The sequence below is a fragment of the Aquarana catesbeiana genome, linkage group LG02 (genome assembly GCF_042186555.1).
Source record: "Aquarana catesbeiana isolate 2022-GZ linkage group LG02, ASM4218655v1, whole genome shotgun sequence".
In the NCBI taxonomy this organism is placed as follows: domain Eukaryota; kingdom Metazoa; phylum Chordata; class Amphibia; order Anura; family Ranidae; genus Aquarana; species Aquarana catesbeiana.
Window position 1 is genome coordinate 646,660,080 of NC_133325.1, and position 13,110 is coordinate 646,673,189.

At 38.0% G+C, this 13,110-nt stretch overlaps 1 protein-coding gene across 5 annotated transcripts in view; it reads left to right on the forward strand.

Moving 5' to 3' along the window:
* Positions 1–13,110, forward strand: part of CNKSR2 (connector enhancer of kinase suppressor of Ras 2) — a 465,074-nt gene that overhangs the window by 355,984 nt on the left and 95,980 nt on the right. For all 5 annotated transcript variants that reach the window (XM_073616493.1, XM_073616494.1, XM_073616495.1 and 2 more), the window contains one exon: positions 6,170–6,342. In XM_073616493.1, coding sequence (XP_073472594.1) covers positions 6,170–6,342 — 173 coding nt within the window. The remainder of the gene's footprint in view (positions 1–6,169; positions 6,343–13,110) is intronic.

Sequence of the window (13,110 nt, forward strand, 5' to 3'; positions counted from 1 at the left end):
AAATATTATCAAATTTCCAGTAGGTTGATGTGAATTAGAACATTGTAAAAAGAAGCCCTCTATCCCCTTCAGCAGCACAGGTCACCAGTAGGATATCAGATAGCACATTATGTAACCAGAACTTTCCTACAGACCTCTAGATTTACCCATTAAATAGCAGCCTCTCGAGACGGAAAGCGCTCGGGGACATTTTGTTGTATCTGAAGTCACCCACAACTGCAGTCAGAGAGAAGAGCAGGCCTGCTTTTGATCTTCCATCTTCTTCATAAATACATAATGTCGTTCTTACAAAGCAAACACACAGCGCCATTTCAGTGTGCGGTTTATTTACCGTAATCTCGGTGTCATGTATATGTTTATTTTCTCTGCAGCAGGCTGTTTGTTTGTGCCAGTTTAAATTTGTTTCTTGCAGCATATGTACCAGAGTGTGGTTATCCGCACGTCCCGATACCCTCAGCACACAATCTGCTGCATAACAACTTCTACCATGCAGGCAGTACTTTGTCTGGGAATGTTTTTTGTTTTTTTAATTTCTGGATTGTTTCACTTAGGTTTGTTTTCGCAGGCACGGCATTAGCAGTCATCTAGAATGCCCAAAATCTAAAGCCACTTTTAATTTCCCTTTAAATAGTTGGCCCTTTAGTTAGCCAAGCTGGCCAAAGAACTGTTCACTGCTTTAACAGGTGTGCTTGCTGGGCGAGCTATATTAAAGGACAAGTTCACCTTTGGTAACATATTGCTATTTCTCACCCCTTCTTACAGTGGGTGGGAGATCCTATCCTCACATCTGCTGTCACATTTTAAAAACTCTGCCCACACAGCCACATCCTTCATTCACAGATTCCTGTGAATTAATGAATTGCAGGGCCTGTATGCCACCATGGCAGACATATTTGTAGTTGGAGTGGTCTGCGAGTGCGCTGATCATTCATTCTTCCTCTAGTTTTGTATCAACCTGCATGGGGATACGGACACAAATCTAGAGGAAGACTGTGAAGGAGCCTGGCATTGCAATGCTTTTCAGGCTCCTGTAAAAAAAAAAATGCACATTTTTTTCAATCACAAAATTCTGTGCGTTTATTAAATCTTCATAAAGGTGAACTCAGCCTTTAATTGTATGTGACCTCAGCTGCATACAGTATACAGCTCTCTGTTCAGGCAGTGGGACAAGAATTTTCTGCCCCATTCCCAGAACAAAATATAGTCAGGCTGAGTGCTGCTCAGCCATTCATACGGAGCTTTGTATTCTATGAATTAATACAAAACTTCCTGACTGTGGCAGAGTTTGCGACTTCCTCCTCCCGCCTTTCTGCCTCAGCCAATGAAAGGAAGCTTTGTATTCATGTAGGCCCCTTTCACATGGGCGCTTCCACTAAGTGGAATTCTCTTGCTCAGTGGGGGATCTCTCCATTGATCCCTGCTGAGCAGGGGAATGACAGGTCCGTGTCCACACCGCTATGCAGAACGGACGCGGACACAGTCCTGCTCTCCTCTATGGGGCAATCAGATGGAAACTGCCTGTCCATTTCCCTCTGATGCCATCCGATCCCCTGAACATATGAGGAATAGGACCACCATCCATCTGTTTTTGGAGGATCGGATGGTGGTGGGTGTCAGCAGACATGTGTCCACTGACAGCAACCACTCCATTCAAGAGACTGGAGGGTCCTATCAGGTCCACCGGAAAAAAACTGACAGGCAGACCTGATCGGATTGCCCATGTGAAAGGGGCCTTAGCGAACACAAAGCTCCCTGTTAATGGCTGAGTCTGACTCTATTTTGGTCTGGGTGTGTGACGGGAAGTTCTTGTCCCACTGCTGGAACACAGCACTGTATACTTTATGCAGCTGAGGCTACATCGAATTTATACAGCATGCCCAGCAAGCGCACCTGTTAGTGCAGTAAATAGTTACTTGACCCAAACAAACTATTTAAAGCAACATTTTTTAAGAGAACACAAATGAAGTGCTTCTTTAAGACCCCTTTCACACTGGAGGCGTTATTCAGACGTCTTAGTGCTAAAAACAATGCCTGTAAAGCGCCTCATCTGCAATCCCAGTGTGAAAGCCCGAGTGCTTTCACACTGGGGCACTGCGCTGGCAGGACGTCAAAATAAGTCCTGCAAGCAGCTTCTTTAAGGCGCTTTAGGAGTGGTGTATACACCGCTCCTAAAGCGCCCCTGCCCATTGAAATCAATGGGAAGCGCCTGCAAAGCACAGCAGCACTTTGCAGTTGCTTTTAACCCTTTATTCGGCTGCTGGCGGGGGTTAAAAGCGCCTCGCTAATGGCCGAAAAGCACTTCTAAAACAACGGTAAAGCGCCGCTAGCTTTACCACCGATGCCCCATCGATGTCAGTGTGAAAGGGCTCTAACTCAGAAAAGTATTTTCTTTTGCTCTCAGCCTCCTCCAAAATTTTTATTTTAACTTCCAGTTAGAGGCTCTCTACGTTTTTCTAGACATGTACAGAAGGAAAATATTTGTTTCGATTCATTATTTACATAAATTTGTTTAGTTAAATTTGTTTAATCCGTTTAATTTGTTTTCGGAATTTGTTTTGGATATTCGTATTCAAATCGATTCAAATTCGTATCGATTTGAAAAGTTTTCGAATAGTTTTCTAATTCGACTAGTTTTCTTATCTCCAAAGAGAATAAAATGGAATAGAAAAAGAAGAAATAGAATAGAAAAATAGAATAGAAAAGAATATAACAGAAAATAAAAGAATAGAATATAATAGAGTTAAAACAGAACAAAACAGGATAGAAAATAAAAGAATAGAATGGAATAGAATAAAAAGGCATAGAATAGAATAACAACATTTACTCAAATAGATTATAACCATCATCTGAAATTTGAATAGAATAAAAAAGAATATAATTTAAAAAAAACAATAGAATAGAAATAATATAACCATTTTCCAAAATTCAAATAGAATCAATTTGAATATGAATAGAATAGAAAAAAAATAGAATATAACACAATAGTATAAAAAAAAAAAAAAAAAACAGAATAGAATGAATATAACCATCTTCCTATTTGAATCTATTATTTTCTATTCTTTCTAGAATAGAACAGAATAAAAATAATATACCTATTTCCCACAATTCAAATAGAATCAATTTGAATAGAAAAGAATAGAACAGAAAATAACACAATTGTATAGAAAAAAAACAACAGAATATAATGAATATAACCATCTTCCTATTCTAATCTATTCTTTTATATTCTATTCAAATGGATTCTGTTTGAATTTTGGGAAATGGTTATATTATTTTTATTCTATTATATTCTATTGTTTTTTTAATTGTATTATTTTTTCTATTTGTCTATTTTATTCTTTATTCAAATGTATTCTATTCGACATTCAAATTTTGGAAGATGGTTATATTCTTTCTATTCTGTTGTTTTTTTCTATACTATTCTGTTGTTTTCTATTCTATTCAAATTTGAATTGATTCTTTTTGATATTTGGGAAATGGTTATATTCTTTCTATTCTATACTATTCTATTCTTTTAATTTTCTTTTGTATTATATTATATACAGATATAATGTTTCAAAAAATCTAAAAATAGACTATAATGACACACTAAAACAGCGCTAATGTTGAACTATCATCCAATAGACACGTGGCCAACTACACATGCATAAGGAAATCCATTATAGGAACATCCTTAAAGAGAAAGTCCCTTAAAGAAATAAGTGATGCAGAGTTCAGGGTGTACTTCAACCAGGTCATCAGTTGATAATAAAAGGAATTCTTAACGTGCACCTTCCACCGATCACTCAGGATTCCACCCAGTGTAGACACACTCCCCCTAGGGGGTTAAACTCACCAGAGTTGGAAAATAATAAAACATTCAGAATAATCCAAATCAGCAAACTGGAGTTGACATCACTCATAAGGGATCAGGGATGTTCAGGGCTCATAATGCATCAAAAACAAGAAGAGAGGCATAATAGCGTAATCCTGTTTATTGATTAAACCCCTTCCACCACATAAAAAACTCCCCTTCAATATGTACACGTACATCAAATCATAAAATCAATAAGCAATCATAGAAGCAGGTAGTAGGAGCGTGTTTTACTTCACCATGAACCGTCAGCGCCGCCAGATAGGAACCGCGATTCACTTCCTAGTTGTGCAGTAGGCTCAGGTGGAGCGCACACGTCACTTCCTATGTCGCGTAAGCCACGCCCTGACGCGTTTCGTCATATCCTGACTTCGACAGAGGAAGTGAATCGCGGTTCCTATCTGGCGGCGCTGACGGTTCATGGTGAAGTAAAACACGCTCCTACTACCTGCTTCTATGATTGCTTATTGATTTTATGATTTGATGTACGTGTACATATTGAAGGGGAGTTTTTTATGTGGTGGAAGGGGTTTAATCAATAAACAGGATTACGCTATTATGCCTCTCTTCTTGTTTTTGATGCATTATGAGCCCTGAACATCCCTGATCCCTTATGAGTGATGTCAACTCCAGTTTGCTGATTTGGATTATTCTGAATGTTTTATTATTTTCCAACTCTGGTGAGTTTAACCCCCTAGGGGGAGTGTGTCTACACTGGGTGGAATCCTGAGTGATCGGTGGAAGGTGCACGTTAAGAATTCCTTTTATTATCAACTGATGACCTGGTTGAAGTACACCCTGAACTCTGCATCACTTATTTCTTTAAGGGACTTTCTCTTTAAGGATGTTCCTATAATGGATTTCCTTATGCATGTGTAGTTGGCCACGTGTCTATTGGATGATAGTTCAACATTAGCGCTGTTTTAGTGTGTCATTATAGTCTATTTTTAGATTTTTTGAAACATTATATCTGTATGTGATCTTTTGTGTTTAAACAGCTGCTCTCTGTGTTTAGGTTGTATTTCCCCCTTTTTACAAAGTGGGTGCTATTTATTATTATTCATTTATGAAATTTTATTTGCATGCTTGTTAGCAGCTCTGCGACTAGCATCGCAACCTGGCGCTGAGTGGGGTTTCTGTAGGCCTGGTGAAACGCCTCTTTTTTACTTGTATTATATTATAGTCTATTCTATTTTTTTCTATTCTATTCTTTTCTGTTCTATTCTTTTCTTATGTATTCAAATTAATTCTATTTGAAATTCAAATTTAAGATAGTTCTTTTCTTTCTATGCTATTCAGTTTCTTTCTATTATATTCTAGTCCATTTTGTTCTGTTTTACTCTATTATATTCTATTCTATTTTCTGTTATATTCTTTTCTATTGTATTCTTTTTTTCTATTCTATTCCCTTTATTTACTATTCTATTTTATTCTCTTTGGAAATTTGAAAACTATTTGAATTTGAAAACTTCAAATTGTTTTCGTTATTTTGGATTCATTTAAATTCGGTACTATTGTAATTCGGAAATTCGGTTACATCCGAATAACGAAAATGTTTCCTAATTTCAGTTCGGAGCGAAACGAACCGCACATGTCTAGTTTTTTTTCTCTATGATTCCAGTTTATGTAGGAACGTAGCCAGCCTCTCCTGCTCACTCCTGAGATGGACTATGGGATTAAGTGTGCTTTCACACTGAGGCATTGGGGGGTGTCAGTGGTAAAGTGTCGTTTTAGTGGCACTATTTGGCCACTAGTGGGGCACTTTTGACCCCCGCTAGTGGCCGAAGGGTTAAAATCGCCCGCAAAGCCCCACTGCATTGAATTCAATGGGCAGGGGTGCTTTAGGAGTGGTGTATACACCTCTCCTACAGCGCTGCAAAGATGCTACTTGCAGGACTTTTTTTACCGTCCTGCAAGGGCACCGCTCCAGTGTGAAAGCCCTCGGGTTTTCACACTGGAGACACAGGAGAGGCTCTTTATAGGCGCTATGCAGGCGCTATTTTTAGCGCTGTAGCACCTGTAAAGCGCCTTAGTGTGAAAGCAGCCTAATAGTGTACATAGAGCAGTGTATATGACCATAACCAATGTGCAATGCTTGTTCCAAATAAATGGAAGTGGGGGAGGGGAAAGATTCAGGAGCTCATGAAGGATGTCACAAGGAGGCAAAAAACAAACAATTTCAAGAAAAATAGATTACAGAGCCATTAAGTAGTAGATGTGTATGTATTATTCTTGGAGGATGCGGATTTCATTTAGTGTTACTTTAATTTGTGTAATAGTTATGGCTCATCTATATGCATTGTGCTTGTCTTCAAGGTCCTGTTCCTGGGAAAAGCAAAAGACGCATATCGTGTAAAGACTTGGGTCGTGGCGATTGTGAGGGGTGGCTATGGAAAAAGAAAGATGCAAAGAGCTATTTCTCACAGAAGTGGAAAAAATACTGGTTTATTTTAAAGGACGCATCCCTTTATTGGTATTCCAACGAGGAGGTAAACACTTGTGTTCAGTTTTGAAAATCTGAATGTTTTTGTAATATTTTTTTAATTCACAGGTACTGGCACCATCATTTCTGCAGTCCGATCCTGCCAAATGTAGAGCAATCGGGTGATGATGAGGATGTTTGATCGTGGATGTAGAGCTTAGGAGCAGTGTTAATTTTGGCAGCAAATTTCGATTTAGTTTTAGTCTTAGGACTAAAATGGCATTTTAGTTTTAGTCGTATTTTAGTCATCTCAATTGTTTTACTTTTAGTCGTATTTTAGTAGACTAAAATAGTATTCATTTAGTCGACTAAATTGTTTTAGTCGACTAAATTAACACTGCTTCTGAGATCTCAGCTGAAGAGAGTCCATTGCTCTTCTAAGGACTTGTACTCATGGGTTTGTACAGTTGCAATAAAAAGTATGTGAACCCTTTTGGAATTATATGGATTTCTGCAAATTGGTCATAAAATTGGTCATAAAACGTGATCTGTTCTTCATCTAAGTTACAACAATAGACAATCACAGTCTGCCTAAACTAAATAACACACAAAGAATTAAATGTTACCATGTTTTTATTGAACACACCATGTAAAAATTCACAGTGCAGCTGGAAAAAGTATGTGAACCCCTAGACTAATGAGATCTCCAAGAGCTAATTGGAGTGAGGTGTCAGCCAACTGGAGTCCAATCAATGAGATGAGATTGGAGGTGTTGGTTACAGCTGCACTGCCCTATAAAAAACACACACCAGTTCTGGGTTTGCTTTTCACAAGAAGCATTGCCTGATGTGAATGATGCCTGGCACAAAAGAGCTCTCAGAAGACCTACGATTAAGAATTGTTGACTTGCATAAGGCTGGAAAGGGTTATAAAATATCTCCAAAAGCCTTGCTGTGTTTATCAGTCCACAGTAAGACAAATTGTCTATAAATGGAGAAAGTTCAGCACTGCTGCTACTCTCCCTAGGAGTGGGCATCCTGTAAAGATGACTGCAAGAGCACAGCGCAGACTGCTCAATGAGGTGAAGAAGAATCCTAGAGTTTCAGCTAAAGACTTACAAAAGTCTCTGGCATATGCTAACATCCCTGTTAGCGAATCTACGATACGTAAAACACTAAACAGGAATGGATTTCATGGGAGGATACCACAGAGGAAGCCACTGCTGTCCAAAAAAAACATTGCTGCACGTTTACAGTTTGCACAAGAGCACCTGGATGTTCCACAGCAATACATGCAAAATATTCTGTGGACAGATGAAACCAAAGTTGAGTTGTTTGGAAGAAATACACAACACTATGTGTGGAGAAAAATAAGCACAGCACACCAACATCAAAACCTCATCCCAACTGTGAAGTATGGCGGTGGGGGCAGCATGGTTTGGGGCTGCTTTGCTGCGTCAGGGCCTGGATGGATTGCTATCATCGAAGGAAAAATTAATTCCCAAGTTTATCAGGACATTTTGCAGGAGAACTTAAGGCCATCTGTCCACCAGCTGAAGGTCAACAGAAGATGGGTGTTGCAATAGGACAACGGCCCAAAGCATGGAAGTAAATCCACAACAGAATGGCTTAAACAGAAGAAAATACACCTTCTGGAGTGGCCCAGTCAGAGTCCTGACCTCAACCCGATTGAGATGCTGCGGTATGACCTCAAGAAAGCGTTTCACACCAGATATCCCAAGAATATTGCTGAACTGAAACAGTTCTGTAAAGAGGAATGGTCAAGAATTACTCCTGACCATTGTGCATGTCTTATCGGCAACTACAGGAAACGTTTGGTTGAAGTTATTGCTGCCAAAGGAGGTTCAACCAGTTATTAAATCCAAGGGTTCACATACTTTTTCCACCTGCACTGTGAATGTTTACATGGTGTGTTCAATAAAAACATGGTAACATTTAATTCTTTGTGTGTTATTAGTTTAAGCAGACTGTGATTGTCTATTGTTGTGACTTAGATGAAGATCAGATCACATTTTATGACCAATTTGTGCAGAAATCCATATCATTCCAAAAGGGTTCACATACTTTTTATTGCAACTGTATATATACACCTTTGCCAGCAGTGGTGTTGTCATAACATTTATCCCTGATTTATCTATTTTGTGGTGGAAACCCAACCAATTTTGTGACAGTGCTAACCTCCCCATCAAACATTGACCACAAAATTGCAATACAGTCCCTTACATATGAACCAGTTCCATTCCGAGAGCACGTTTTGTAAGTCCGATTTGTTTGTAAGTCCAACAAAGTTAGCTTAGGTACCCAGCTAACACAATTGGCCCAATAAATTACTGTAAGGGCTCATTTACACTTGCATCGGCTTCAGCATACATTAACGGCTAGTTTACACTTGCTTCGGGCAGGCTATGTTAAAGCTCTCGGAATGCTAGTCAAAGCCCCTGTCACTAAATAAAATGGTTAGCTTACAGTCCTGTTTACATCTTGCTTTTGCTTTGGCTTCGGTTTAAAAATTATACCCCATGTAGCTTCAGTGGTGCTTCAAAGCGTCTTCAAAGCCTCCATAGAAGTGTATGGCAAAGCTTGCTTGAAGCCCCATCAAAGCTCCACCAAAGCCTCATCGAAACACCAAGCAAAAGTAAGGTTTAAACAGGGCTGTAAGCTAACCATTTTATTTAGTGACAGGGCCTTTGACTAGCGTTCAGAAACTTTAACAAAGCGTGTCCAAAGCCATGTTTTGAAGCAAATGTAAACTAGCCCTATTAGGTTTATAACACATTTCACGCAAATAATGGGAAAAAAATTCAATAAAATAGATACAGCACTGTATACAGCAAAGTACACAGAACCACAGTTCACACTTCTGTTGGCTAACTCGCACAACTGGACATGCAAACCTATGTTCATATTCATATCTTCGAAAGCTTGCAAGTTTTGTACATAGGGGACTAACCGTACAGGAAAAAATGGATGGGTACTGTGTGTGTTTCACTCTATTTTTATAATATATAAAAAAATGTTTTTGCTTCACTAAACCTAATTTATATATGTATATGTATGTGTGTATATATGTATATATATATATATATATATATATATATATATATATATATGTATATGTATGTGTGTGTGTATATATATATATATATATATATATATATATATATATATATATATATATATATATATATATATATATATATATATGTCTCGTTGGCTTTCTGCGTGAAATGTGCTGACATAGAAATCCGTTTTATATATTGGAATTCTGTTATCCTTGTATTTGTGTACAGATGCAACGAAAATAGTCTAAGCCTAACGTTGTGTAAAGCACCAGCTTCCTTTGCTGCTAGCCAAATCCTTCCTCCTTAATCTGCTTTACTTGCTCTCATCTCTGCCTACGCATTTCTTGTGATTCATGTGTTCCCTTCCTTCTCCCTGTAGATTCTTACTATTATCTGGTATTGATTGCAATCTATATGGCACTGCGGCACTACAGTACAGTTTTAAATAATGTTACCCAGTTTTGACAGGTTGTCTGCACTGTACGAATGTGTGCAATGACAGCTAAAGTAGAATGACTGGCTGAGCATTATAATATACACACACGTAGATAAGCAGGATTTCACACAGAAGCAGTGAATTCATTATAACTTTAAACTTATCTGAAAAGCAAAATTGTGACTTATTTTTCCTTTCTACAACACTGTGCCAGAAAGGATGCTAATTAATGTGTAGAATTTAAATTTGTAGTATAGAAAACACAGGCTAAAATTCAAAGACAACACCAATATGAAATGAGTATATTAATACAGTACTTTTTTGGCATGTATGTAATAATTATGCTCAAACGTGCAGAATTTGAAAGTATGGAAAAATCAAGTCTCAGGGGTGTTTTTAAAAATATACATTGTCATTTTTTTAAATACAGAGCTCAAAGTACCACATTTATCCACTACGTAGCAATAAATATCATAGGAAATACTTATGATACTTATTACCATCTAGTGGCCAAATGTGGTATTTTCCTTCTTAAAAGATAACTAAAGGCAAAACTTTTTTTTTTTTTAGCTTTGGATAGAGGGGGGATAGATTAGAACACTGGTCAGTTTTTATCCCTGTTAGGGATATTCACCCTCTAATTTGTCCTGTTTATTGTTATTATTAAAAGGGAAATTAAAAGAAAATCCAACAATTTGAGTTGTCCCCAGAAAAGTAATAGAGGGGAAATATTCACAAAGGGGACATTAGTTCTGGTGACCTTAGGGTCCCCAAGAGATTCCCATAATTTGCAGGTATTTACTCACTTTCTGTTTGGCTATGGGACAGGAAATGAAGGGAAATATCACCAATGGGAAAAAGACTGCAAAAATAAATCTTACAGGGGTTCTATTACTCTATCCAAAATGAAAGAAAATGCCTATAGTTCTACTTTAAATCAATGAAAAACATTTGACCAGCACAGGAAATAACCTAATAATATTCGTTTAACCCCCCCCCCCCCCCATTTTCACAGAATAAAAGTACATGCGCTTTCACTGGACAAATTGCTATGCAACTGTTTTATAAATACATCCCTCTGTGTTGTCCACAGCAATTAGACAAGATGAATCCAGTGCAATTAGTATTAATAATATGGACATAAAAATAAGAATGTTGTCCAACAATAAAATGTTCTACAGGTTCTAAGGTAGTTGAGTGCAAAATAGAGATGCACAACATTGAATAACACAATCAAATACAATAAAATACTATATGGTAGAGAGATACAGATGCATGAACAACTGATGAAAAATATGGTTACTGTAAAATGCAAATAAAGTAAATTTCATTTCCTATCATCAGTCCTAAAAGACCACCTGAATCTCTCATGTCTACTCTATGCAAATATCTTGTGTCGCTCAAACAACGTAAATCCTTGATTTGTCTTTGCTTTGCACCATTCCGGTCTTGTTATTTTTTATAGAATAATTTTCCTTTGAAAGCAATTGTTTCCTTTTAAACGCTGTGGTCCTTGACGCTTTCCTGTCCAACTAACCAATAATTCAGGAGGAACTACAGGAAGCCCTCTGCATCACTAACTAGTCATATTTCTTTCCACATGTTAACCTAAAAGGATTAAAAATTACTTATTTTACTACCATTATACTTGAATAAATAAATAAGCTTTGTATAAGGAGTATAGAGAGCTGTAGCGTCAAAAGGGTTTTATTTATGCGCATAAAGAAAAAACAATTTCTGATAGTCCAGAGCAATTAATCAGACTCCTTTTCATTTTCCTAGTGTACTATGGGAAAAGGAAAGCAATAATCTACGAGGCTTCTATAAAGCCACTTTACCACTGTATATATTATAGTTTTTCTTCAAAGGCTCTTATTTTGAATAAATCAATAAAGATACACTTGTATTTGAAGTTCACTTTAGCATGGCCAGAACTTCTTTTTAGTTTTGAATAGAGTTGGGGAGGTTTAAAGCCTTTGTCAGGTTTTACTACTCACTATTTTGGCACTGTTGCTCCCATTTTATCTTTTTTCCTGTTCTACTGTCAGTTGTTACTTGGACAGGAAATGAAGGGAGATCTCACCAATGGATACAATAGTAACAGTAACAGCTTGTCCATTCCTAGGAAAAAACAAAAAAAAAAATGGAAAAAGGGGAATGCCTATAAGTAGAATTTCCAGATTGGGTAATGTATGTAGATGCGTATGTCACATCAAATCACAACCCATAACTGGAAACAAAGCCAAATACCTGCTATCCATGTGCATTAGAGCAGGAGCGCTTCTCTGGACCAAAGCATATATAAAAAAGTGGGGGACCAGAAGGTCAAGGGACAGGGTCAATCAATGAGGAACACACTGGCTATAAATATTAATATAAACAATTTATTGCTAAAAATATAATAAAAAAGTCTCCACCCACATTTTAGAAAATAGAAACCAACCTGAGAAAATGACAGTGCAAAAGGACAGATACACCACCTGGTACCCACTACATACATGTACAATATCCCCATGCAAAACAACAATTATTAACAGTGTCCAACTGAACCCACTCCTGGGAGCAGTATAATAACCTGTAGGGGACAACTATTAAATCAATTAATAAAAAATGTAAACAATGCTGGATGATTGAAATAATTCACTTATGCAGTAAACCTGTATGGAACCTGCCGGTCCTAGGAACTAGGATGAGAAATCACTGGGAACCAAAGCGATAAAGTTCATATAATTATTCCTGTGGAGGTTTCAAATAATAACAGTTCTATCGACTGCCGTACTGTCATTGAATTGAAAAAGTCAATGATAGGAATGTAAAAAGTGGCTTGTATAGAACACATGTAGTGCAGCCTGTCACATACCTTCCGTCCTCTGCCCTCTCTGCAAAGTAGTGTGAAGGGGGGGGGACAGCTGATCTCCGAGTACTAGCGGTAGCCGGCTGTGGCGTGCAGATGATTTCCTACAATGTGGGGGCCGCCCCGACCTGATCCCAGGGCCTGTGGTGATCGGCACTTGAGAGGGAATATAACTGTGGGGTCCCAATAGCTGATCTCCTAGTGTTCCATTGATGTCGCCAGGCACCACAGCCATATGGTGTTAAAGCAGTGAACAACACTAGCTGCATACAGCTAAGACGGCACGCTCCGCAAGCTGGCTTGGCTAGATGTATAGGTGATGAGATGATTGAGTCTCAGATGGGATTGCAGCTGAGAAGGGTGTAGAGAAACAGGAAGACTGGTGTTACCCAGTGTGAGCACACATCCTGATGTTCTTCAAACAGCATGTACTTGGGGGAGCAAAAATGCACCGAGCTCTGAA